This window comes from Camelus dromedarius, chromosome 18, assembly GCF_036321535.1.
Source record: "Camelus dromedarius isolate mCamDro1 chromosome 18, mCamDro1.pat, whole genome shotgun sequence".
NCBI lineage: Eukaryota > Metazoa > Chordata > Mammalia > Artiodactyla > Camelidae > Camelus > Camelus dromedarius.
The window spans coordinates 17426404-17453928 of NC_087453.1; the positions used below are offsets into that span (position 1 = coordinate 17426404).

Here is a 27525-nt window from a genome sequence, read left to right on the forward strand (position 1 = left end):
GATTGACCTGCACCCCAGCTGCCCACTTGACCTCTCCATTGAGAAGTGGCAGAAGTTGCCCTCATCCACCCTCCCAGTCTCCTCTTCATCGTTTCTGTCTCGTTAAGCAGCACCCGCACCCATTCAGTTGCTAAGCCTGAACCCAAGCAGCTCTTTTTGATGCCTCTCTTCATTTCCCCAAAAGCGAGTCCTTCAGCAATTTAAGCCATTTCATCTCCAAAACAGATCTCAAATCCTTCACTTCTCTGCCTCTGCCCCCATCGTGTGGCCGTGTAAACTCTTCCCCCTCACGTGGACGTGTTCCGTGGCTTCCTCAAGGACCTCCTCACTTTTTCTTTCTCACTTCAGGTCCCTTCTCCACTCAGCAGCCAAAATGACCTTCTAAAAATATGAATTGTATCATATTACTGTCCTGAACATTTCAATGGCTCCCCACCGCATTGAGTACAACATAAAAAGCCTTCATGTCACACCCTTGAGGTCCAGCCCCATCTTCCCCTTCGTCTGTCACACTCCACACCGCCCTGCTTTAGTTTCCTAAGCACCACAAGCTCTCCCTCCTCTGGGTCTTCCTCCTTACCGTTTCCAGGTCTCGGAACCCTCTTCTACTCTGAGGAGGAGTGACTAACTCCTACTCATCCTTTGTGTCTCCTTACAGGAATTGCTTCCTCAGAAAAGCCCTCCCAAGAGCTGGTATGGTATAGATCCCTCCCTTGAGTTTCTGTGCATTTTTCCCTTTGCTTTCCTTCCTAGCACTTGTCACAGCTGGTAATCATCCCTTTACATGAGTGTTCTCCACGGACTTTCCCGAGGTGACCATGAACCCCATGGAGACAAGGAAACATGTATTTTGTCCCTGTGTGCCCCCCTACCCAGTACCTAGCTAGGGCTTGGCATGTAGTCAGGACTCCATAAATACTTATTTCACTAGTGAGTTTCTAAGTTTTATTCTTTTAAAACAGTGACTTGGTCCCAGGTATCTGTCTGCCAAAATCATGTCCTCTTTCCTTTCAGGTCTTGGATGTGCTGGATCTGTGTGTAGTGGTTCTGCAATCCCACAAGAACCGGCTCCTTCCCTTGGCTCATCGGGCCTGGCCCTCACTCGTGCACCGACTCACAAATGATGACCCCCTAGCAGTGCTCAGAGCCTTCAAGGTACCACACTGATGCCCCACCACGGTCAGTCGTGGCGATGGCGGGGAGTAAGCACAGAGCTCAGCAGTGTCTTTGGGAATTGGTTCTCTTTCTATCTGATTGCGATGTACTACATCCTGAAGAAAGTATAGAAAAATAAGAAAAGCACAAAGAAGGAAATAAAAGTCAGTTTCCTTTTGAATTTGAAGCAGAGTGAACTAGATGAAGAGAGCCACCAATATTTTTTGAGCACCTACTATGCACTGGGTAGCATGCTTGGCACTTCCCCACACTGTGCTCGTCTCCTTGCCACAACCTTTCAAGGAAGATACTATTATCCCCATGTTTGACAGAGGAGGAGGAAACAACCCCAGAGAAGTTAAGGAACTTTCTCAAGGTCACACAGCTAGTAAGTGATAGAACCCAAATCTGTGAGTTCACGCCCATGTTCTGTGCACTGCACAAGAGTCAAGGTGAAGAGGCCAAGGTTCTAGCAACAGGCATCTTCTGCCCAGCCGAGCAACTCTGGGCAAGGCCCATGACCACCTCTCCCATCTTTTTCATAGTTGCATTGTCAAGGATAAAATGGGACTATTTGGTGAAATGCTTTGAAAAGTTAAAAGCCCTCTGTGTATCTATTCTTCTCCCTGATTTAGTTTGGCTTGTATTAGCACACATATTTTGGCTTGTTTATTTATATCCTTCCTTACTCTAAAAAACATTTAAAGCAACTTATGGAGATACATTTACCGTGGCAAGCTAACATAAATTAGATGTGGGTGAGCAAGATGAGGCAAAGGAAAAAGATGTGTAGGGATATAAAATGAAGCCAGGAATGCAGCTAATCTTACTTGGCAAAAGTGTTTTGGGTTTCTGTGAGATTCTTCAGCATACACTGGACCAAAATGCAAGCTTACATTTAAAACATATAAAATTGTTAATTGTTTTTCCAGAGCAAAATACACAAAATGACACACATACACGTGTGTGTGGAGAGAGAGAGAAAGGGAAGGAAGGAAGCTAGGGTCGAGGAGAAGGAGGAGGTCTTGCTAAGTCCTGTTCAGATGTGTTTTCCTTTATGAAAATTAATAGGTTATCTGAAATGACAGCAAGTGTTGAAAAATGAAAAAATATAAAGATCTGTGCACCGTAACAAGCTGCTTTCCCACTCCCAGACATGTGGATGACCCTTGAGGTCCGTATGGCCTCATGCAGTCCAGCTGAGAGCCCTGAAATAAGTGCCCTGTTCTCCGCAAAGTTGACCAGCACTCTCTGTGCTGGATATGGCTTGCTTACCAATTTTTAAAGAAATTCCTATTATCCTGTATACTCAGTCTTGTGCAGCGGGGCAAAACATTTCAATATGTTCTGCTAGAGAAAGTTTAAAACGAGACATGCAAAGAAACTGCCTGTTGTGAAAGACTGAAGATGGATATACATAAGAGATTGTGCCGTAGGATAGAAGGAACTCTGACTCGGCTCTGCCCACTGGGGGCCCCACCCTGACCCAGGCCAGGGACCTCGGCCAGCCCCTGCTTTCCCAGTGCCCATACGTGGCAGCTGCTGAGCTGGGCCTTGGCTGCTGGACTTGTTTCTCTTTGTTCAGCTAACTAGAGTTAAAAGCACAAGTCTTTCCTCAGAGATGTTAGGAAGATTCAAGAGATGGTCTGTACAAACTGCTTTAAGCTCTTCTATTTTTTTTTTTAACAAAAAAGGGAGGGAAACCATATTATTCATCCAACCCAAGATTCCTTTGAATTATTCTCCATATAATCTGTATTTATGGATAAAAACAGCCATGCCTTGGGAGCTGAGATCTCCAAATTCATAACTGTCAGAATCACAAACTGTGGGCAGGGGATTAACAGCAGTAATTCAATTTTTTTTCCAAACAGAGACCTAGATGAAATTGAATTACCAGTCATTCTTTTAGCACTCTGGCTGCCTTGGCGATGTTCATTCACCAGGTTGGGGTCTATCTCCGCAGGTTTTGGGTACCCTGGGAGGCAAGTGTGGCGATTTTCTAAGGAGCCGGTTCTGCAAAGATGTCTTGCCAAAGCTGGCTGGCTCCTTAGTCAGCCAGGCTCCCGTCAGTGCCAGGGCTGGACCAGTTTACTCCCACACACTGGCATTCAAGTTGCAGCTGGCCGTCTTGCAGGGCCTGGGCCCTCTCTGTGAGAGACTGGACCTAGGTAGGTACCAGCCATTCTCACCCAGACACAGACTGTGCGTTCTGTCACCCCTACTGTTTTCCTTTTCACTCAGCCATGCTCTCCTCATCTCTCTCCATGTGCACATCCTTCCATCTTACTCTGGCCTCATTTAACCTTAGTTTACCTTGCTGTGGTTTTAGACCTGGGGGTGGAGTATAGAGCCCACGGCATCTTGCCTAGCCATTCCAGTTTCAGCAGACAGCAGTTGGTTACTGCTCGTCCCCAGTGAAGTCTGAGGGCCAGTGCTTGTTTTGTTTTTCCTCTCTGCAGGTGAGGGTGACCTGAATAAAGTGGCTGATGCCTGCTTGATTTACCTCAGCGCCAAACAGCCCGTGAAATTACAAGAGGCTGCCAGGAGGTACGTCTGCTTGATCACCCACATCTCTTTACGTTTGTCCTAAATTATAGATGATTTGCTAATGGCGAGCAGAGTCGAGGCATCTCTGCTCTTTTCTCTTCTCTCTCTTCTTGCCAGGTTAAGATGATTTCTTTAACTGTGCCAACATCTAGAGATGGTATTTTCACTAGATGCATTTCTCTTTGCAAGTAACCTTTTCTTCTGCCTCAGTGTCAGCAACAATTCCATAGGGGCAAAAAGCGGAAAGACGGTGTCCCGGAGGGGACAAAGCACTCGCCGGGTCGGCGGGTGATCTGCTTCTATGCCTTATTCTTCTGGTGGCCAAGTGACCCTGGGCGTCAGGTGCCGTGAACCCTCACAAATTGTATGCAGAATTGCGTGTGTGCAAGCAGACACGTAGGTGTCTTTTTCTAGACAGAGTCCATATCATTCATCTGATTATGATAGGAGTCTTTGAACCAAGAAACGTTCAGAACCACCGGGCTAATGGTTTGAAGGGCCTTTTCCCAACTCTGAAATTACATGATTCTAATTTCCAAGAGTTCTGCTTATTAGAGAATAGCTGTACGACCTCTAACAGAAAAAGCTGTGTCTGGTTCTGTGAGTCCTAAAGGATTTGTCTCAAAAGCTAAAATTCTGAGCACAGCAGCGCTCCCCAGACTTGAGACCCAGAATGCACCCCAGCCCCCTTCCCCCAGCTCTCCTGGCCGGGAGCAGCTTGCGCCCTGGAACTGCCAGCCCTGGACATGTGCAGCCAGGGCGGAAGCCGGCCTGTCCAGCCTGGCACTGCCTGCTGCCCTGGACCCTGCGGCTCCGCATCCCCAGGCAAAGAAACAGTCCCTCCCACTTCATTGGCTTCTGGGAATGTGTCCCTGATCTTTCTTGGTCGGGTAGGAATCATCTCATTCCCTGAAGGACTGAAAGGCTGCTCCGACCGAGAAATGAGGAAAGCCGACTTGCTCCCCTATAAACCTGTGCTCTCTGGGAGTGATGGAAGTATCTCTTTGAATTGATTTATTATCCTTTGCAATTTTTTACTGTTGATTTCCCCAGGTCCCTTTTTTCTTTCTGCCCCTTTCCTGTCACATCCCCTAGGCCCAGAATCAGTCATGGTTTCTCAAGCACAGGAGCGCATCCCAACCAGCTTCTTGTCCCCAGACATTTTTATTCCTTGAAGGACCAACTTAGGATGAAAAGGGTCCTCCCCCAGGCAGTGTCCCTGAAGCTAATTGTGCCAGGATTTAAAGTACAACTCTTGAACATGATGAATCCATCTAGAATCAGATTCTTCTGGGTGCCTGTAACAACCAGGAGTCACAAAGATCTTATTTTCACATTCCCTGCCCTCTCCTACTTTTCCCACACCCGCCCCATACCCATCTTTCAAATTGAGACCCGTGAAACAAGCTAATAGTCACAATACGTTATCTTTTCATTTCTAATTTTCCTTTTTGCCGCTGAAAGCAGTTAAACTCAAATCAGACATTGCTGACTCTTGAGTTGGAATTCCAGGGGCCTCTGAAGGAGGAGAATATGGCCAGACTGCAGCGCCTTTGTTTGCTCTACCGCATTCCATTCAGGGTTGAATCAGATGACCTCCCTCTGCCAGGCAGGCGGGGAGGAAGTGCAGGGTTGATTGCTTCACAGACATATCATCTGCAAACTTATTTTGAAGTCAGGGGGAAAAGAATTCAGTTGTCCTTGATCAGGAGCTGATTTGGCATCTTGATTCAGAAATTAATAAGCTCCCTAAATGGGAGAAGAATCCTGAGACAGTAGGAAACCTGGTCTCTTTGTGAGTCTCATTACCAAGTGAGGAAAGGGAGATGGGTGGGCTGATTAATATTAAAACAGTCAGACCTACAGGAAGCAGTGAATGAGGTTCCCTGAGTGAGACAGAGTGCCCAGCTCTGCAAATGGCCGTACATCCATCCAGTTGTTTGTCATTAATTTTCTTTCCTTCATCCCCCCAACATCCATTCCAGAAGTGAAGCCTGTCTACCTAACCTGTGAAATCTCTCTTAAAACTGTGTTTCTCCTCACCTCCAAGCTGCCAGGCCAGGCCACCCTCATCTCTTACCTGAATCACTGCAGGAGCCTCCTCCCCAGCCCCCTGCTTCCACTCCTGCCCCTCAGTGTGCCCCACACAACCCGTCAGTGACACCCCGCTACCCACTCATGGGGAAGAGAAGGCTCTGTGTTCTTTGCCGGGGCCCCAGGAGGAGTTCTATAGCTGGAGGGTTACAAAAACTCAAGCTTCAGCTCTGTATTCAAAAGAACCAGTAAAAGCCAGAGCCATCCAGAGATTCCCCGCCGACTCCCTAAGAGGTCGTGAGTTTCCAATAACCTGCTTGCTTTGGATGTGGTGGGGCTGGTGAGGAACCTGTGAGGGCACGCGGCTGTTTTGAGGTCTCCCGCATTCTGAAAGGTGGTAGACGAGCAGCTGTGTCTGTAGGTCTGGCAGGTGGGGGCTGGGACCTCAGAGGGGCAGCCTCCCTCAGGTTGGAATAGAGGCAAACCTGGCTGCTCCTTAAAAGTTCCTCTTTGTGTGTGCATCACGGTCGGGTATTTCCTTCCTCCTGTTTGCTTTTCCTGGCTCCAAAGAATGACCAGGCGTGTGTTTGCTTTTTTAATTTGTCATATTAAATATAGCCTTTGTGGCAGGCTTTTACATCCAGGCTGTAAACTCTAGAAATGGAAATTGATCAGGGGGTGGTTGATATAACCAAGGCTGTAAATGCTGAGAACGGAGATGCCATTCCAGTTTAATGCTTTTATCTAGCGAATGTGCCTTGTAAGGAGGGACATAAATCTTGCAACTTGGTTGGGGGGGTGCGGGGGGGAGGGTAAGAGCAGGGTATAACCTTGCTGTTTGTTACCACCAGGTGTCACTATTATCTGGCTGTGCAAGAAAAAATATCAACTCCCCCAAGTTCCACCAATTAAATAACTTCAATGGAAAGCAAGTGAGAAATCTATATTTGGGGTGTGGGAGGAGGGATCAGCATATCATGAGTTGTAAATAAGGCTGAGTTCCTGAGAGTAAGCACTGGATTACAAAATAACAGGTTATATCAGCCACACCCCCATCTCACCTTGGCAAACTTAACTGGTGTAAATTCTCCAGTGGCCCTGGAAGCCTCTGAGATACCTCCCAGCATGCAGTGGGCCTCCGCAGCTCTGTGCCTTACTGGCCATGGAGCTTTTCCTTCCTACACATGAAAGGAATTTGAGATGAGAGCACATGCCCTGAAATCTGTTTTTCCTACATGCGCTCGGCCTGGTTCAACTCAACTCCATGAAAACCACACTCCTTGAGCTTCTCTGAGCAGCTCTGAGGCACCCTGTCTTTAGCGTGGAGGTCTTAAATCATTCAATGAGTCTTCCACCCTGGGGCTAAAAGGAACAAAACTAGGCAATACCTATTTTTAAAAAGTTGAAGTCCATGCCCAACAAAGGAGGAACAATGCATTTAGGCCTTTCAGTCTCTGCCCCCTACTCCTACCTCCACCTGCCAACCCCAGAACCCAGGTGGGGATGCAGGGCGCCCGTAGTAGTGACTGGCCGTGCGCCTCCTGGTTGTGTAGATGCTGGATGCTGTGGTTCTTGATGTGTGTGGCGGGGAAGGGAGAGTGCCCTTGACTCTTCCTCTCCTAGCCATTGTACATACGGGTAAGGGCACAGTCTTGGAGGTGGGCAAGCCTAGGTTCACATCTTACTGGCTCTGTGACCTTGAACAAATGACTTAGTTTCCTTGCGCCTCGTTTCCTTCCTCTATAAACTGGGTTTGGTGCTAACACCTTCCTCCAGAATCTTCATGCAGGTGAATTGCCTTAATATGTAAGAGAGTCTGCTTGGCGTTCATTCATCCTGCTGGTTGGCTGAGGGGCTGCTGCATGCCCGGCACTGTTCTAGGCACTGAAAATAGAGGGGAGCAAGAGGGCCTCTGCCTTCCTGGTGCTTCCATTCTGGAGGTATAGTTGTGTGTATACAAACCCACGTGGGAGATACATAAATCTGCCAAATATATGATGTATTGTACATATGTTACACATACACATATACACTTGGGCATGGCATTTCTTGTTGGAAGCCTGCTTCATCTTTACTGAAATCTGAGCAGGGCTTTTCACCAGGGAAGGATCTTTTTCATGTTAATTGTACCACCTCCCCCTACCGCCTTTTGCAGGGGAAGTCAGGACCAAGTTGGAAGGTTCATTTACTGACTGACTTCCCTGCTTGCTTTCCAGCAGTAGGATCCCAGCCCATCAAAGACCCAGCCGCTGCTTTCAAACCCTAGACAAACTCAGACTGGCATAGGCTCATTCATTTCATCCCCGTCAGAGCCCCAGCTCCTCTCTTTACCCACATGTGGGCCTATTATATTTGAATGGATCAGGAGCCACAGAGGTGATCCGTTAGTTCAGCTGAGCTTGAAATTAGTAGCTCATCCTCTCAAATGGTGTGGGCAGTTGGTTTGAGCTGGGGAAGCAAAGCTGTTAACCCTCAGATTGCACCCAGCATGGAAATGAGGGCACTCTTAATATTTTCCCTTTTGACATTTGATTAATAGTTGACAAATCCAGACCCAAGTAGTTAGCTTTCCTATTATCCATCTTTTGACAGGCATTGCTGCTTTTCTTTTCAAGGCTGATTGTTCTAAAAATACACTCAGATCTGAAGCTGTTCACTGTGCATATATAGGCATGATTTCCTGGTGTCAAAGATAAGAGATATCTGCTGTGCAGATTACAAACAAAGTGGGTTGCTGGGTTTCAGATCTCAAGGCAGGGACCTCTGTGCTACTTAAATCAAATGCTGCCAATCCTGCCCCTGCTTCCTTGGTGTTGTCATGTGATTGATAATCTGCCAGGGTCATCCGTTTCACCACCCAGTGGGAAAGCCAAGTGTGGGATGTGCATTGCACTTGTACATGTTGTGCTGGGTCGGGAACCAGGATACTCTTGACAGGAGATGGAGCCTGGTAGCTGGACCGCCTGCACAAAGTGGATTTCAGATATCAAAAGCCTTGGCCAACCACAGGGTGGCCATTTCATCCCTTTGCAGGGTCTGTAGTCTGTGCTGAACACCTAAGAGGCAAGAGTGAATGTGATGATCTCTGTACCAAGTACAGTAGCCAAGGACATGGTTTCAGTTGCCTTGTTATATCTGTATATATTTAAAAGATCTTTTGGAGCCTCTTACTATAAGCCTGGTACTGTGTTGATATCAACAAAGGTGTTGACAGTTCAAAGTCCAGGGTAGAGTTGGCCTCACATCACTGCTTAGGAGCGCTGTAGTCTTGGGCAAATTAATTTCCTTCTCAAAGTCTCAGTTTCCTCATCTACAAGACTAGAATAAGCATATCTATTTTTTTCCACCGAATACAATTATTACAAAGATTTAGTAAAGTCATATGTATTAGTCTTTAGCACAAAATGTCAGCCCAGAGTAAAAAGTCAATAAGTGGTAGTTATCATTATTTAAACTTCCTCCTTATTCCAAAAAAGACCTAGGGAATCTTATAACCTTAAGTGTATACAAAGTAAATAGGAAGTGAGGACATTTTTTAAGGGAAAAATAAATCAGAGGGAAAACAAGGGGAAGCCAGGGTTAAGGTTGATATATGAAACGCAGACTTTGAACTCTGCACCCCTGCTGGAGATGAACTTCAGTACGGCTCTGGGTTTCCTAACAGACAAGGCAAAGAGGGAAGCGCATCTGCTGTGCAAATTCCAGTCATTTCTGGAATAAGAAAGGAAAGCTTTTCAGAAGGAAGCACAGCTCTGAAATTCCCTTGGTACTGAAGCCTAAGAAAATTTCCTTGTGGGTCATCTTAGAACACTGGATACCACTGTGACCGATTATCCCTAATGTCCTTGCAGTAAATGCAGAAGTATATTTCCTTGAGCTGTTTCTTACAGCAACATCAGTGGAGGCTGCTGGCTTAGTGCCAAAGCGTGAGTTACAGGAAAACAGTTCGGGGTGGCCGGGAGGGGGACGCAAAACAGGTAGTCTGCCACGAAAATGTGTCTATCTTCAAGGGTGTCAGTCTTCCAGGGGGGACCAGGAGGCACAGTGTGGCCAGCAGCGCTGTGGTGGTGGTGGGCTCTAGGCCGGTGCTGGGGCCTGCATTGGGGAGAGCTGGCTGGATGGAAGGGGCTGCTTTTAAATCTTGCCCCAGTGGGATTTAAACCCTTCTCGGCTCTGGCTTATTTTTGTATTGTCGGTAGCAAATTGGGCCTCTCAGTGCCATATCTTTTTAAATATGCACAAAACAATGGAGTCATTCCACTGCATCTATGATACTTTGTCTTGTGGTACTTTAGGGACTCGATTAGCATCATAAGCTTCTTCTGGTGTTTATGGTTTTAAATCCTGTCCCCGTTGCATTTAAATATTCTCAATGTCAGTCTCTGTGTGAGTGTGCGGGTTGGTGATCGATAGATGAACGACTGTGAACAGGTAAATACAGCCGAACGAGTATGTACAGCTGCAGAGGTAATTGGTGGTATTTATTTGGAGAGTGAATCGTTGCTTCAAGTCATAATCCTCCATTTCCAACATTTAGAAACAAAAAACGGCCTCCGTGCAGGGGAAGATAGCTAAATTGAAAAGCAAGAAAGGACAGGCTTGAAATACTGGTTAACCAATGAACCGAGGCCCATTAGTGTGAATTACCGAGTGTGGAAGCATCGCCCCAATGCTTGCTGGCTCGGACACGTCGACACCTTGAGCATCCGTTTATTTAAAAGGAAACACAGCCTCATTTGTAGCATCAGCATGTTCGGAGCCACAGGAGAAGAGGTGGCTGGAGGAAGGAGGAGCGTGGAGGCTGTTCTGCCAGAAAGGGAATAACAGGGAAGCCAAAATAACTTTGCAGATGTGCCTCACTTTCCAACAAGTGAGTTTATTTTCCGATTGCATTTAGTCGTGCTCAACGTATAGACAGCCTGTGTCGTTTTCCTAAGAAGACACCCTGAATAACTTCTTTAGACTCCCTAAATAAATAAATAAATAAATAAATAAATAAATAAATAAATAAATGGATCACAAAGCCACAAGCTCTTTACCACTGGCATTTACGCAGACAGCTCATGAGAGCATTTTATAAATCCATAGAGACCAGGAGCAGCAGATCCCTCAAGCAAGTAATTGACAGAGAAAGAATAGCCTGTCACCCAGGAGAACTGGAAGTTCTGAATTTCAGTTACAGTTTATTTAGCTCTGCTGGGCCTTGGTTGGCCAGCAGTTTTCTAGAGCTCCCCTTGAGCAGATGTTGTCTAGCCCGAGATGGTGAGGACGTACTCTGGCATATTTGTGTCTTCAACCGAGGAGGGTCTTTTTGGTTTTGCCACCTTTGGGGTGGAAGGGCCTATGATCCAGCCCCCATGCCTGAGAACTGCTGGGGAGTGTTTGGGCTGGATCTGATGTACAGAGAAGTGACTTGCCACGTCCCCTCCCCAGGAATCCTTCCCTGGCTCGGGCCCGCATGTGATCTGAGCCTGGCCCTCTCCACATTGCATTGTGCACCTCTGATCAGTCTGTCCTCCCCACCAGACAGGGAGCCCCGAGGCCAGAGCCTCTGTCCCTTTGTGTCCCACACACCTAACACAGGGCCTGGTGCTAGCAAATGCTTGGTGAACCACACAGAGAGGGACTCAGACCCAGCCAGCTGGATTCTAGCAGCACATTTCCCACCCCCACCCCCCACCCCAGGCTGCCTCACCCCCAGCTTTGTCACTCGGAGCACCTGATATTGATCGTAAAGGAATGAGTCACTTCTGTTGGTTTGGTGTCTGGAGTTTATTAGGTACTTACTGATACCCGTCAACTGTAGATAGGGCTGAAGTGCAGGGGAATGGCTGCCTGCATGAAGTGAAATTCAATAAAACCGCATTTTAAGTGAAAAATCAGTATAAACACCAGGCTTCTTTGCCATGGAAACAGAGGTTGCTTAGAAACTGCCTAACGGCGAGTTCTAAATTTTTTAAAGTCAAGTTATCATTTAAGCTACACTGCCCTACAGGTTATTGAGAGATAATCACTCGCCTCAGGACACTCAGAGGCATGAGGCACAACTGAGTGCCTCCCAAAACTCTGGGGACCAGATCATCTCTTGATAACTGTGCTCCCTGGAGCCACTGATTTGGGCCTGGGGGAAGGAGAAAGAAATTTCTGTTCAGAAGTTAAATGGTGTACGTATATATTTTTTCAAGTGTTTCTCTTCGGTTGGGTTTGAAAAAAGGGAGCTGGCCATTTGGCATGTTCAACAGCCATCTCGGCCGTGTCTCAAGATGTATTAGGAACATTTTCCAGGCAGTTACTCTAATGACTTCAAAGCAGAGGTCCCATCTTTGTCTTCTGCCTTTTGATTATGCAAAAGGGTGCTTTCGACGTCTTCAGCTGGGAAGAAGGAGCCCCTTTTCTGGGAGCCCCTCTCCCCAGCTCAGGATGGGCAGGAACTGGTCACAAGATGAAGTGGTATCAGAGTTTGGAGCAGGGCTGGGCCACCGAATACTCAGACAAGACCTCCTGGGTCTCAGGCTCAGCTCCTAGAGCCTCAAAGTGAACAAAAGTCCAGGTTCAGAATTTGTCGGTGTTTAGAGTTCAGCGGGTCGCATGCCTTCTGCCAGGCAAAAGCACAGCTGTGCCTGCCGGCCACCTGGCCGCGTGGCACAGCAGTTGCTCCCGACCTCGGGCACGCAGAGGGCAGAGTGTATCGCATTTGTTTCTTCCTGAAAATAATGGGCAGAATTGAGACCCCTACCTAGTCAGTATGAAGGAAATTATGAGTGAAACAAAAGACAAATGTTCTGCCCTTTCCAGAATATCTAAGAATTTTTCATGATGTGACGGTGCTGCCAAGGTTGGTAGTGATAATTATTCCTCAGACACACACACTCTTTCTGGAAGAAACGGTGTTTTCATTATACACTTCAAAGTGTTTTCCTGCACCTCATCTCCTTAGGGCCTTGGAACAAACCTGTGAGATGGGTGGGGAGGGTGTGATGATCATTTTCCTTTGGAGAAAGAGGAAGCGGGTTCACGGAGGCAAAATAATTTGCTCCCCGCCACAGAGGTGGGAGAATAAATTGCATTGCCACCTGCCGTTCTGGGGGGTCAACCCCTTTAAGAGCTAAAAAGACCCAAAATAATTCTCCCAAGAGTTTGGCTCTTGCTTAATAAAAGAAGGCGAACTTCGCCTCCCTGTTAGCATTTCATTTGGGATCTCAAAGCACAGAGAGAGTGGCTTCCTTCCTTTTCCTCTCCTGCCAAAGAGTACAACACCCGCATTTAGCAAGTTAAAAAGGGCTTCGAAAATGAACATTGCAACGTTTCTGTGCCATGGAAGTCAGAACAGAGCTAGGACTGAACTGGGCTGTGACACTACTTTGGTGGGTGTCGCCCAGATCAGAATACTCCTTGAAGCTGAGAGAGCGCCCATGCTGTAGCTTGAGGAATTGTTCCAGTACTTGAAGGGGGAAAAAAAAATCAAATGAAACCATTTGCATTCTAACAGTCTTTGGCACCAGGGAAAACTGTCAACTGTGTCACGTGTAAACAGAAATCCGCTTCCCATTTTTGGTGCATTTTTTTCCATAATTTCCCTTGCCACTCTAATTATCAAAGATATTTTTGTTTTTAAACAAAAATTGTCTCCCACGCAGGCCCCATCTCCTTTCTGCGGTGAAGTGGTAACAGTGAATTAGAGTATTCTAATCACTTCTCCAGGAACCACCACTGAGGTTATAAACTCGAGATTACCCTAAGTAAAGAAAACTCTAATTGTTTAGGCACGAAACAGGCCAGAACATTTTTCAGAGTGCCCCACTCCACCTGCCCCCCCTTGCCTCCTTAGCATACATGTCTGTTAAACTGAAAGAAGAAAGCAAAACTGACTTTGCCAGGGTAAAACCCAAACCCCCTGAGAGCACAGGCTTTTCGGATTAACAAAATTAAAAACCAGAATTTAGCTCCGTTTGGCTAACATTTAAGTTCATATTTGATGCCCAGCAGTACAGGAGAGGCTCCTAGGAATGGTCCTCAAGAAGAAAATTTGATCCATCAAACAGCTTCCATCTGCTGTCAGTTGGTAGGCAGGGACCGCCTGTCCTAGGCCCTGTGCAGGGCTGTATCTGTGTCTTCTCACTGAAACCTCAGCAGAACCCTGGGTGAAGTACGTCCCCAGTTTTTAAAAATCAGGAAACTGAGACAGAGATGGGCCACACAGCTAGTGACATCTGCAGTAACGTGACTCCTGTTAGTAACGTGCCTCAGCCCTTGGTGGTAAGCAGCTGACTTCTCCTTCAGATCATTTTACAGAATATAAATATTTCTGAAGTCATTAGTGTGCAGTGAAGTAGGTCACTTATTAAACATGAGAACCTGTTCGATCAGGTATCGGTTGTTGACCGAGTGCTGTGCTAGGTGCCTGAGGTACAGGAGTGAACCAAACAAATACGGTCCCAGCCATCAGGGGCTTGTGCTGCGAGGAAGGGAGGTGGTCAGTAAACAGGCGGTTGGTAAGTGCTGGGAAGGGTGTCCTGAAAGAGAAAAATAAGGGGCAACCACCTAGGCAAGATGGTCTGGGAAGGCCGACCTCTCTGTGCAGGTGACAGGGGGACTGCGAGAGAGCCGCCCAGCTCAGGGAGGGCCTTGTCCTTCCTGAGATTGAGAAGCCAGACTTCGAGTCCCTGGGCCAGTCGGGTGTATGAAGTGTACACTTGGATTGCCCAGTGCAGTGGCCCTGGACATCATTCAGAAACGGGATATAAGCAGACAAGCGGCGAGGGTTGTGACCCTACGGCTCAGACCAAGAAAAAGAACGTCAGCCATGGTGGGTGTACAGCGTCCAGGCCCTTCAGTTCTCTTCATGTTGCGTGTGGGGCACCTGTGCTCTGCCTCTGCTGAAGGTCACGGGGCAGGGCTCCACCAGTCCTTTCACAGAAGAATAACTGTATCTGATCCCTGTCCAGACCACCGAGAATCGTGGCTCTCGGGGGCCAGAAGGGGGCCGGCTGCCGAGTTCAGCAGTGAGCTGGAGGGCCAGAGATAAGGACTGAGTGAGTCTTGGGAGTTAAGGGTTTGCTGAGGCTCCCCAAGTGGGACGGGGAGCCCCTGCTCTGGGGCTTGTCCTGTGAGCTGAATGGAGCCTGTCAAGAGGGGTGGGCCCTGTCTGTTTTCTTCCTTCTGAAAACTCCTGCTTTATACCCCAGAACTTAACCACGTGTCTTTGCCAAGAGCTTACTTGATGTCAATATTGTTCTGCTCAGACTAATTACTTTCCTTCTCTATGTCAACGGATATGAGACTCCTTTCCTCTATCTCTGTTAGGTCTTGGGACCATTCTAATGGCCCTGTTTATGAAGTAAACTGGGTTTTGTTCTGCTGTGCAAAGTGATGTGATGTGAGTACCAGTTTTTTCTCAAACAGGCCAGTGAGCAGCCTCTCAGGTAGAACACCAGCATCCCTCCCTCATGCCCCCCACACTCCTTTTCCATCTCTCCACAGCGTTTTCCTCCACTTGATGAAGGTAGACCCAGACGGCACCTGGTTCCTCCTGAACGAACTTTACTGCCCAGAGGACTTCATACCTCCCCACCCCAGCCTCCACCCTGTGCAGCTGCGGGGGGCCACTGGGCAGCAGAACCCATACACGGCCAGTGTGCTCCACCTGCTCCAGGAGCTACAGTGACCCCCGCCCCCACCGGTGGGCAGTGGATGCCAGAGGAGGTCCCCTTCCTCCCCTGCCAAGGACGAGGACCTGGGACCAACCCCACCCTGGCCAAGGGCGGTGGCAGCAGCAGCAGAGAAGACTGCAAAGGTGGATTAGACAGCCAATCAATTTATAAATTGATCGATCACACAACTGCTTAGAAATTGGGTTGAAGGAAAGTGGCTGACTGTTATTTATATTTCATACCTGGTGTTTTCAAATGACATTGTCTGGCAGCTCTAAGGGCTTAACTCCTTAGTTTACCATCTCTGCTGCCCAGCTGCCTCACAGGCCACCCCTCACACACCTGCGGCTCTCTGACTGACACACACCCACACCCGAGGGGGAGCTTGAGGACACTTCTGACAGAGGCCTGTACTACGCATCGTGTGTGTCCTGAGTGCCTGAGGACCGCGTGGAAGTGTCCTGCATCCAAGAGTTTTCAGAACACTGGCCTGGAACGCAGATTTACATGCCTCCATCTCCAATAAGGAATGAACTCTTTGCACCTAACCTGTTCTTTGGAAGAAAGTGAAATAAAGGCACTTCTCAGATGAAGAGTATGATCAAGACCTCACTTTGAAGTTTGTTATTTAAATTGGGTGATTTTTTTAAAAATGAGTTTATGTTCGTGAGTGGGTAATACAGTCATGGTATAAAATCCAAGCAGTACAAACAGTGAAAAGTCAGTCTCCCCTTCCTCGTTCCCCAGACACCTGGTTTCCCTCTCCGAAGGCAAACACTCATGACAAGGGGTACCTTTTAAGTATGTTTAAACTTCCTGTCGTGGATAATGGTATCCTGAAGCCCCATGTGCCCATCACCCAGCCGCACTAGTTACCAGCCGTGACCAGCATTGCTTCATCACTGCCCCTTCCCTCCGCGCACCCCCACCGGGCCCTTGAATTATTTTGAAGCAAATTCCAGTACCGTATCCAAACTTTTTTTTATAAAAACGTACAGCCAGAATAGTATTTTCACACCTAAAAAATTTAACAATGCTCCTTTAATATTGCATTGGGCCAGTGTTTAAATTTTCCCAGTGTGTGTGAATCAGGATGCAAATAAGGTATGCACATTGCCATTATCGATACATCCTTTAATAAATCTCTTCTAATTTATAGATTCCCCCCTCCACTTCTCTTTTCTTTTCCAGGTAAGTTGCTTATTGAGGAAACAAGGTCATTTATTCTACAGCATTTCCCACAGTCGGGATTACTACTGATTCCATCCCTGTGGGGGTCATTTCACGGTCTCCTCCTGTCACCTGTATTTCCTGTAAATGAGGCAAGAACAAGAGGCTTGATCGGGTATGATTTTGTTTGTTTTTGTTTTGGGCAGCACTCCTCCATCGGTGATAATTCTTTCCTTCCATGTGACGTCTGATCTCTTCCTGTGATGTTGGCAGCCATAGGTGAGCCTCCCCTGAATCCACTCATCAGGGATGGCAAAGCAGGGCCGTTCCAGCCCCAGTGCTGGCTTGCTTTTAGCTAGAGACTTGCGTCCCTTCATCAACCATGTGGTAACCTTGAGGGAGTTTGTGTGTAGAAAGGGCAGGATAAACACTTGATTTTCCTAGCTGGGGGATTTACAACCCACAGACTATGTAAATTTTGGTACACAGCCACACACATGTGCATGCACCTGTGCTGAAGGACCCCAGGAGTGATAAATGCTTCCTCACCAGATGCATGGTGAGGCTCCAGCTCCTTCAGTGACATAAATAATCCCCAAGCTCTAAGAAGAATCCCAGAAGGTGGGTGGCATGGGGACCTGTTGGAGCAAGGGTCTGCAGCCAGTTCTGGAGAGGCCCCACTCATTTCCTTTTAGGGCCTTCCCTGCAAGGGCAGAGGGTGTCCAGCTCGGGTCTAGGTGGCAGCAGCCTGGCTTCTGGTCTGGCTCTGTCCATGAGTCATTGAGCCCCCCCACCCTTTGGGCCTCAGTTTTCCCACCTGTAAAGTGGAGGGAATGGGCCAGAGAGCGAGCTCGTAATCTCTGGGGATTCTGGACTCTTCCAGGAATCAGATGAAATCTGAGGACCCACTCTCCCCTGAAATGTTTGTCCTCCTCTCCTGTCACTCACAGGAGGGCGCTGCATCCTCCAAGACAGCAGTCACACACATCTCTATCTCCCGCTGGGTCTGCTTAGCTGACCTTGCAAATTCTGTCTACAATTTCAGACTTCACCTATGACCCCACAGGGACTCCAAGTTAAGAACCACTGAAAGCGAGAGATAATCATTTAACTCTCTTCTGGTTTTAAAGTTCTGGGATGATTTCCTTTGGGAAAGGGAGGAAATGCCCTCTAATTGAGGGGATTGTAGAAGGATTCACAGAGCATTGTTCCTAATTCCACTGGGGACACAAAGTGACAGGCTAATTCAATCTGTAGGTCCTGACAAATGAGAAAACAGGTCAGAGAGGTGGCGTGACTTGTTGAGCATGACCTGGCTCCCAGTGAGATTAAAGTGGCCTGCCCTCCTTCCCCGAGCACCCAAGTGTGGCAAGTCGTGATAGTGCACTGACACGCGGGGGAACGTGCACATCTGTGCCGTGATAAAACTCAGGCCCTGGGGAAGCCCTCCAGAGGGTAGTCCTCCCTCTGCATAGGACCATTTGTGGTGATGTTGCAAAAACCCACCTCTTCCTCAAGGAGTTAAGACATCCTGAGTTGCTTTCGGATTCCTGCAGGCAGATTGTTGCATTTGATTAAAAAAAAACTAATTAGAGTGCCTCTCCAGTTATTATTAATTCAGGCAACTTTAATTTTGAACCCATCCAGCTGACTCAATCTAGCCCTCGTTAACGGAGGCTTTGCAGAGTGATCACTTCCCCCCGTTAAAACTTGCTGGTGCAATGAGGATTTCTCCTCTCATTCAGGGTGCACCCTGAGTACTCTTGAGTATTGGGGTGGCTGGAGTTGGGGGTGGGTCAGGGGTTAATAGGCAGATACTGAAAGGCCTTGCATTTTGGGTTGAGATGTTTGAGCTCTGACCTGCAGGCAGTGGGAGGCTCTTGGAGGATTCAGGGACGTGTAGAGCTGGATCCAGGGGATCCTGTGAAGGGCTGAATGTGGTCCTTGCGGGGCACCATATTGTGGAAAGAACATGGATCTTGAGTTCATCAGAGGTGGGGTTGATTTTCTGATTCTCTTAGTAACTGTGTGACCTCAGGGGCGTCCTTTACCTCATTTTCCCGTCTCTACAATGGAGTTGCTCCCTCTGTGTCTTTTGGTGGAGGAGGAGTAAGTGCTGTTGTGTTTATGGTGTTTAGTGCCCGGGGCTTGACAACGTGCTCTCCTTCCCCTTCTCCCCACCCCTTTGCGCCTGGCTTTGTGAGAAATGCAGTATCTGCTCCTCAGAGACGATTATAGCTGAGGAAGTAGATGGTTGTATCTCAGAGAGAACCACCCAGGAACTTCCAGGGACCACAGCAGAGGAGGAGGTAAGATCCTGGTAAGACAAGCAGACTTGGCAGGCAGACAGGATGCAGGGCATTCCAGACAAGGAAATGCCACGCCCAAGGGCATCGGGGCGTGCCTGCCAATGTACTCATCATAAAACTCCTTCCATTGCGGTTAGTAGGAGACCCAACTCAAACTGGCTTGAGCAAAAAGAAATGCCTGGGCTCACGTGACCAAGCCCAGATCCCACAGATCCCAGATCTGGGCTCCAGATCCCACCCCACAGTGCTGTCCCCAGTGTTGCTTTCCTTCTCTAGCAGCCTCTCTCTGTCAAGTGTCAGAGATGGCAGGTAGTTCCAGGCTTATGTTCTTTCCATTGGACGAACCTAGAAGAGCGTGCACCTCCTTCTGACAGATCCAGCTCAAGTTCAAGGATCTGCTCTTCTCAGCTCACCTGTCCGTCCGCCACCGCACCCCAAACCAAGCATTGTGCATCCAGCAGGTGTCAGCAGACTTTCTCTGTAAAGGGCCAGATGGCGAATATTTTAGACTTTGCAGGCATATATTCTCTATGGCATCTTCTTCTTTGATTTTTTTTTTTACAACCTTTTACAAATGTCAAAATTAGTCTTAGCTCAGGAGCCTTTCAGAATAGGCCGGGTTTTTTGTTTGTTTGTTTGTTTTTCCCTGGGACCTAATTTTGCCAACCCCTGATCTACCTTGTCATGGGCAGACCTGGAGGCAGGTGTCAGGTCAGCTCACCCAAACCATATGAGGAGAGAGCTGGAGTGGAGTGGTTCCCCCTAGAAGGAAGTGCTGCATTTGGTTACCAGGAAAAGAGATACGGGGTGGGGAGGGGGCAAAAATGACAGGCATTCACCGCCCCACATTTGTGGCAGGTGACAGGAGTGGCTTGGCAGTCGGGGAGGGGGTGTGCAAGGAGGCTGTGGTCACCGAGGCCACATTTATGAAGGCCCTTGACTGCCAACTTGAGGATCCCAGCCTTAAGAGATCAAGAGGCAGCCTTGGACGGTTCTTGAACGGATGAGTAATGTACTAGAAGCAGCGTTTTAGGAATATTCATCTCGCAGCAGCATACAGGAGAAATTGGAAGGGAGAGAGACTGGCGATGAAATTGTGTTTCTGAAAGTCCCAGGACGAGAAAATGCACCTCTTCCATCAACCCCAAACTGTTTGACATGCCGTGGTTCATGGGCAACTTGAGGCACATAAATATGTGCTTTAAAGTTTAAAAGTAAGAAGTGAGATGAATGGGACCTCTGATGAGGCTTCCTCCGGCTTGTTCGGAAGAGTTGAGAAGCCCTAGAAATGATTTTCCACGGCTCCAGCTGTGATGAACAGTGCAGGGCTCCTCTCCCTTTGTGTGATTCACCCCAGCCCCTGTGTTGGGCTTGATTGGAAGCAAAGTGCCCGTATCGCCTTTCCCCCAGAGTAAGGAATAGAGGCCAAATTTCAGAAAATAATTCTGAGTGATGGCTGACTCTGTCGAAGCGTTGATTGCTTTATAAATGGCCTTCTTCTCTCCGCACCACCCCCCTGCCCCCCCACCACCACTGAAGTTTGGAGGCAGCGGCTTTTCAAATTACGCTTGAAAAGCAGCCTGATTTCCCACAGGAATCATCTGCTAGATTAGGAGCTGTTCTACCTTTTCCAACAGTTTAACCCAGCGTACAAAACCCGTCTGCAAAGGGCGAGGAGGGAGCGGTGTTGTCCTCCCTTCAAAGCCTTCAGATCAAGCCATTTATGAAAATGTCTCTCACCGCAGCCATCTCCCAGCGTCTGGGACCGCCTGCTTTTGCAGCAGGAAAGGGTTAAAAAGCACAGATGAATGGCTGCCTCCACCACCCCCTTCTGTTTTCCCTCCTTATATAATTTGCCATTCTTTTTGCACAACAGCTCCTGGGTCTCAACCTGCTCTCTCAATCAGTACCCTCACGTCCTCATCTTCCTCCCACACAGGCAGGCTCAGAAGGAAGGAAAGCACCTTTCAGAATCTCTGAGGCATTTCCAAGGGAAAAGATGCTGGGGGGAGGGGGTGGGGACAGGGAGAAGTGATGGAGTAGAGCCAGAAGTCTCTTCAAGAAATAAAACATGTTGCATTTCCCAAGGTGGAGGTGTGGAATGGACACCGACCTTGGTGCATCCCATCTCTCCTTTGCCCCATTTCTCACCTCGTGGACCCCACCTGCCATTCACACACTCCACTGCCCAGTTCCCTAGAAGATGGCAGAGAGTCCAGAAATGAAAAACGAACTGTGCCCCAGTTCACAGGTGACCTTGGCAGTCCCTCCTCCTCCCCAGGGCCTCAGTTTCCCTGTGTGTTAGGTAAAGGGTTTAAACCAGTCAGTCTCCCAGCATTGCTCCACTTCCTAAACAGATCACAATTTGATAGTAAAGTGTTGGTAAGGATGTGGGGAAACGGGTATGTAAGATGGTACAAGCTCTCTGGAGGTCATTGTGGCTGTATCTCAGAAACTTAAATGTGCACACCTTTTGACCAGTGATTCTGCCTCTAAGAATTTAATACGCATCTGCACAAAGGTGTACGTGCATAGGCAAGTCACTGCAAGGTTGTTCCTAGCTTATAGAAACTCAGAAATGTTGAATGCCCAGTATGTACCAAACATTACGCCTAATGCTTTACATTAATATCTCAAGAGACTGGGAGCAAAAGATAGGAAATAACCTAATCATAGGATTTAAACATCCATCCAGAAGAGACAGAAACGCCCCCTCGTCACCCCCCCAACACAGAAATTCTAGTGAGCTCTACTGAACAATGGTATATCAGAAGTCATGAAATGTTACTCTTAACTATTTCCTAAAAGTAAATATGGAATGGAAAAGAAAGCGGGACAAGGGGTTGGGGAGGGAGGGAAGGAAGGAGGGAGGGAAGCAGGGAGGGATGAACTGGGTAAATGAATTATGGTACATCCATATAACAAAATGAATAAAACAGCAATGGCTATCAGAATTTTAAATGCACATACCCTTTGACTCAGCAATCCTGCTTTTAGGAATTTCCTTGTCTGTATGCAAAGATGATGAAGCATTGTTTGCAGTTATAAAAGGTTGGAAACAACCTAAAGGTCCATCCAGAGAGCCCTGGTTAACTAAGTGTCTTACTGAAAGAAAGAGCTAGTTCTCTGTGTATATCTCCAAGATATATATATATATATATTTTAAAAGACTTTATTTTTTTAGAGGGGGGTAGGTAATTAGGTTTGTTTTATTTGTTTATTATTTTACTTATTTATTTTAACAGAGTACTGCAGATTGAACCCAGGACCTCATGCATGCAAAACACGCACTCTTCCACTGAGCTACACCCTCCCCTCTCCAAGATATATTATTAAAGAAAAAGACAAGCAGAACAATGCTACTATTTATGGGGGACAGGGGTACTTTGTGGAATTTCCCTTCAAGAACACCCAAGTGGCAGCCTCTAGGGTAGCAGGATCAGTGATGACATGTCTTTTCACGTTATACCCTTTATACTCTTCACATTTTTTAACCATATACATGTGTAGCTTACTCACTCAGAAAAAAAAAAAAATCTGTTGTTAAAATTAAAGACACTTATGAGTCTATAATTCTATGGTAAACTCACATTTTGGTGATAGGAGCCTAACATCATCTGGGTTCCCTCTCCTGTGCTTTGCATTTCTCATGGGGAAGCAGGCTTGGGGGAGAGGAGGTATTGCTCAGGCCAAATAAGCAAAGGGATCTTGGAGAGGATCCCTTCAGGGGATGGATGGATTGTGTGCCCCGAGGCAAGGAGGTTTGCTTGTAGGAAGACCATCTGCCATTCCGCGCCCCAGCCCGTCTGAGCCCCCCAGGACCCCAAGAGAAGGAAGTCGAGCCTCAGAAGCTTTCCTGACTGCCCAGGTAGAATTTAGAGCTCACACTCGGTGCTCTCTGGGTATTGCATGTTGCCCTCTGCCCCAGCCCCCACTGCAGCTCTGGCTTGCAGCCATTTCCCATCGCATTCATAACTGCATCTTCAGCACCTTGGACAGGGCTGTGGTTTGTGCCTTCCTCTCATTGTTAGGTTGACAGCTATCCAGAGATGGGCCCAAAGGCACCAAATAAAGGGCAAGGATGGATTCAAACCTGAGGCTGCTAACATCACCTGATGAGTTACATGATCAGTTACATTAGGTTTATGCAACAGAATTCAAAATCTGCAGGTTGGAAACTTCAGTTCAATAAGCATTTTTCGAGGCTCTTTATGTGCCAGGTCCAGAGACAAAAAGACATAAGTGCTGTCTCCTAGGAGCCAGGCTCAGAGGAGAGCTAAACAAGACAGTCATCATGAAAAGGCAGAGATAAAGTCTGGATTGGGAGGCGGTCTGGAGCAGCAGTTAAGAGCATGGCCTCTGGACACAGACAGCCTGGGTTTGAATCCTGACCCTGCTGCCTTAGGTAAGTCTCTTCATTACTTTGGGCCTTGATGAATAGAAATAATACCTCCCTGAGAGCATGGTGAGAATAGAGCATGGTGAGAATAAAGTGCTAGAGTCAGGGCCTGGCCCCCGGCAGTGTCCTGTGGGAGTTGGTTGTCACGGTGATGATGACACCTTAGAGGAATTAATGGCAGCACAGAGGATGAACTGAAAGGAAATTGGGAGGCTTCATGGAGGAGAGGACATCCAAGGTGGCTTTGTAGTACTTGTCCCTCAGACACAAAGAGAAGGGCCCCTCTGGGTAGAGGGTACAGTAAGTGTGGAAAATGCAGAGTGTGGCTCATGTGAATGGGAGGTGGGAACAGTAGGCAATAAGGCTGAATGCAAGGGTGAAGCTTCAGGAAGGGAGGCTGGTCTGTTCAATACCCCAGAGGCAGACCTGACTCTCCCACCAGTAGGCACTCAGTAGGTGCCTGAGGACCGAGTTGGTAGCATGGCCCCAGGGAAGTTGTTCTGTGACTTTCTGCAGGGCTCTAACTGGATGAGGGGCAGCGCTCACCCTTGCCAGGCCACCCCAAGCCCTCCCCTCCACCGTTCCTGGGGCCTGTTTTGGGGGCAGAACTGTTTCTCCAGGGGTGTTGTGTGTGGGCTCGGAAGGCAGACACTTTCCAGCTGTGTGACCTTGGACACGTCAATTTCCTTATCTGTAAGGTGGGAATAATAGTTAATAGCTCCCCCTATAGAATTTTTGTGAGGACTCAGTGATTTAACGCAGGGAGAGCACTGAGACTAGTATGTAGTTAACTCTTGGACACAGGTAGCTGTTCCATTTCTACAGGGCACCAGGTCCCTGGGAACTGGAGGATGAGTAAGACCCAGGACCGGCAGCCCCACCTGATGGAGCACAGACTGGGGAGACCACATTTCTGCCTCGAGGATCAGCGACAGCTTCCTGGAGGAGACAGCTCAGGGGAGGAGCAAAGGCCACGGGCAAGTGCCTCTTCTCTCCACGCCTCAGTTTCCACATCCACAAATGCAGGTAATAATGGTCTTGCAGTGAAGATGAAATGAGCTAATGCAAGCTCAGGGTGAGCACAGCATGGACTGTGAGCCTTTAAGCTGGGTTGCTTGGGAGTAGAGAGGAGCCTGGTTGTTAACAAGAGTTCATGACAGTGGGGCTACATTCTCAAACTAGACCCTCTACCAGCCATCAAGGAGGATAATGCCAAGCTGTGAGCTGACACTCCTGGTACATAGCTCCCTCTAATCTTCACAACTAGTCCTGAGATTGAATGTTGTGTCCATTTTAGAGGGGCAGAAACTCAGAGGTTAGAAGGCCGAAGAAGTAGGTACCTAAAGTCCCACTGTGAAGGGGGACTCAGATCCTCGTCCAGAGTAATTCCAGCTTGTGAGCACCTGCTTTCCTAACTTCTGGGAAGTCTAGACAAAGTAGGGGGTGCAGCCTTAGAATTTACACTCCAGTGTGGGAGGCCAGACTTTCCTGAGAAGCATTTTCATTTACTAATGGATTTAATGAGTGCAAAACTTCCTGTTTTAAACAAACAAGTGATTAGCATTGACTACAGAAGTGAAAATGGATCCTAATGAATTGCTAATTAGCCTCCTCTTCCTGGGGTCTTTAGCTGGTAAATTCTCTGGCTACTGGGAGTCTTAGTTGATTGGACTGGAATTCATTCATTCATTTTTCATTCATTCACTCAACATATGTTTCTTGGGGACCTACTATGTGTCACTGTGAACAAAGCAAGCAGTCTTCCTTTAAGTCTGATTGGAAGACAGTGCTGATCAACTAACCTCACAAATATATAACAACACACTTAAAGGACAGGGAGCTGGGACAGTGTGCAACAGGAGGACTTGTTCTTGTCCTGGGCTAAGCTGGGGTCCCTCAGAAAAGGCTACCTAGAGGAAGGGACATTTGAGCCAAGATCTGAAGAATAAGTAGGACTTGACTAGATGAAGAGGGATGGGAAATAGTAGAAGAGTGCTTCAGACATTCCCACTACAGCATGTGCAAAGGTACTGTGGTGGGAGGTAACAGGGTGATTCTAGGGGAAAGGGTGAGGCCAGCATGACAGGTGTGCAAGGAGTGTGTGTGTGTGTGTATGATGAGGCTGGAGGTTAAGGATTTGGTCTTCTTTGTACCAGACATGCTGAGTGCCTAGACCACATCCCTCAGATCTTACCACCTCAATGTTCTCCAACCAACTTCCAGCTGCCCCATGTTTGCATCTCTGCCTGAGGACTTTATACAGGTAAGGAAGGCCTTCTGTCTCCATACTTAGTAGGCCCGAAGTCCTGGCCAGTTAACACCCTGGGAGCAGCCTTCAGCCAATGACTGATGGAAGTTAATGCATAAAATCCACAGCTCCCTCAGCCCTTGGGAGCCCTGGGGAGCTTTAAGTTGTGTGCTCTACAGTGGCTGCCAGAGTTCCCGAGTAGGATGGAGCCCCATCTGCTCACTGTGGACACTTGCCCGACTGTGCACACTTCCCCTGTCTCATTTCCCACTCCCCTACTAGTGCTTTCTGGGATCACCTCCCAAGTAAACCACTTACCCTTAAATCTTCATCCCAGCACCTGCTTCTGAAGGAGCCCTTACTAAAACATCCTTTAAACAAGACACGGATACGTTTCCTGCCCACTCTGGCCCCTTGCCTGAACACCTTCCTCTCTCATTTGCTTCCTTTGCAGGGTGTGGGGCCCATGGTCCCAGCTGGGGTCTGCCTGGCACAGTGTAGATCAGCCCCATCACCTGCCTCTTTCTTGCTCTACCTCTGTAATTCAACCTGAGATGTCTTTTCTCTAGGGCAGCTATCCGATAGAACTTTCTTCAGTGATGGAAGTGTTTTTGTCTGCTTTATTCTATATGGTGGCCACTAGCCACAGATGTCTGTTGAGCACTTGCAATGTGGCCAGTACAACTTGGGAACTTGGGAACATTTAATTTTATTAGTTTATATTTAAAAATACATGTAGCTAATGGCTACTGTATTGGATACACAGCTCTGGGACATTCCCTGCCCTCTGTAGGCTGCCAAGTTTCCTGGACACTAAGCCTGATGGACCATGGGAGGGGCAGCTGAGTGGACCCAGCTCTCTGCAGCCAGCTCAGCTATCGGGCCCATCAGAGCTTCCTCAGGTAGGTCACCAGAATGCAGTCACTTGGGTCCTTGGAAGGTCAGCAGTGTGGACCCATCTACACATTCCATCATTAACTTCCCCTTCTCTGAATGCATCATCCTTCAACTGCTCCCCATTCCCTGTAGCTGTAACAAACAACCTTCAGGGAGAATCCAGGGTGGCTGGTCTAAGTGGTAGGAGCTGGTGCCTGGAGATGCTGAGTGAGACACCTCCTTACCCACCAGCCTGGCTTTTTTTGTGTATAGTGAGTTGAAAGGTTCTCCCTGGAGTTTAGGAGCAACCATGTTTTTCAAATAATATAGTTTATTAAAATCAAAGTGCCTAAAGTTCAGGACAAAGTCAAGCTCAGGGTAGAGCCTGCCAGAAGTCATAAATATCTACTCTCCCCTTCTTCTAAGTAAAATAACACTGCTGCTTATCTAGGCATACGGCTGCTCAGAATAAAGGCCACACTTTCCCATGTCCCTTGTCGCTAGATGCGGCTATGTGACTAAATTCTGGCTCATGATAGATAAGCAGAAATAATCTTCAACTTCAAGCAAGTATCCTTAAAAAGAGAGTGTATGCCCTTCTCTCCCTTTTCCTCCATCCTCCTGGCTGAATGCAGACCCAGTGATGGGAGGCAGAGTGGCCGTTTTGGGCTGAGAAGAGAAGTCTGGCTAAAGGGGACAGTAGATCTCATAGTAATGGGGTAGAATGCCAACTGGTTCAAAACAAGCATCTTGTGAAATGTAGGGAGGGAGAAAACAGGACTCTAAAAAACTTCCTTTGCTTAAATAAGATGCAGTAGGTCCAAACTTTGACCCAACCCTTAAAAGCTGTTAATGCCTGTCAGTGACAAATCTTTATTCATTGATTCATTTATTGAGTGCTTGCCATGATTCAAGACCTGTGCTCGGCATTGGAGATACAGCAGTACACAGGACCCTGAAAGTCTGTGCCTTCCCCCAGCCTTCATTACCATCCCTGGCATTTTATAGCTCAGTGTGCATTCTAAAGTGTTTTTACAGTTACCCACAGTGAAGATGGCGTTGAGTTCATGCTTTAAAAATAACCTGTTCCTCAACCAGAACTCTCATACATTGCAGATGGAAATGCAAAATGCT

General features: G+C 47.7%; 1 protein-coding gene and 1 long non-coding RNA gene across 4 annotated transcripts in view; both read left to right on the top strand.

The window, feature by feature from the left end:
* The window catches only part of TTI1 (TELO2 interacting protein 1), a 39707-nt gene extending 23711 nt beyond the window's left edge, over positions 1–15996 (top strand). For 2 of the 3 annotated variants that reach the window (XM_010975231.3, XM_064475696.1), the window contains 4 exons: positions 1015–1155; positions 3122–3326; positions 3618–3705; positions 15220–15996. In XM_010975231.3, the coding sequence (XP_010973533.1) occupies positions 1015–1155; positions 3122–3326; positions 3618–3705; positions 15220–15403 (618 nt within the window). In that variant the 3' untranslated portion in view covers positions 15404–15996. The other variant, XM_064475697.1, reaches the window with a different exon arrangement.
* A 7222-nt stretch (positions 15997–23218) lies between these two features.
* Positions 23219–25495, top strand: LOC135323393 (uncharacterized). The gene is made up of 3 exons (XR_010384978.1): positions 23219–23273; positions 24093–24293; positions 25424–25495. It is a non-coding gene; the product is annotated as an uncharacterized LOC135323393 (long non-coding RNA).
* Positions 25496–27525: the final 2030 nt, after the last annotated feature.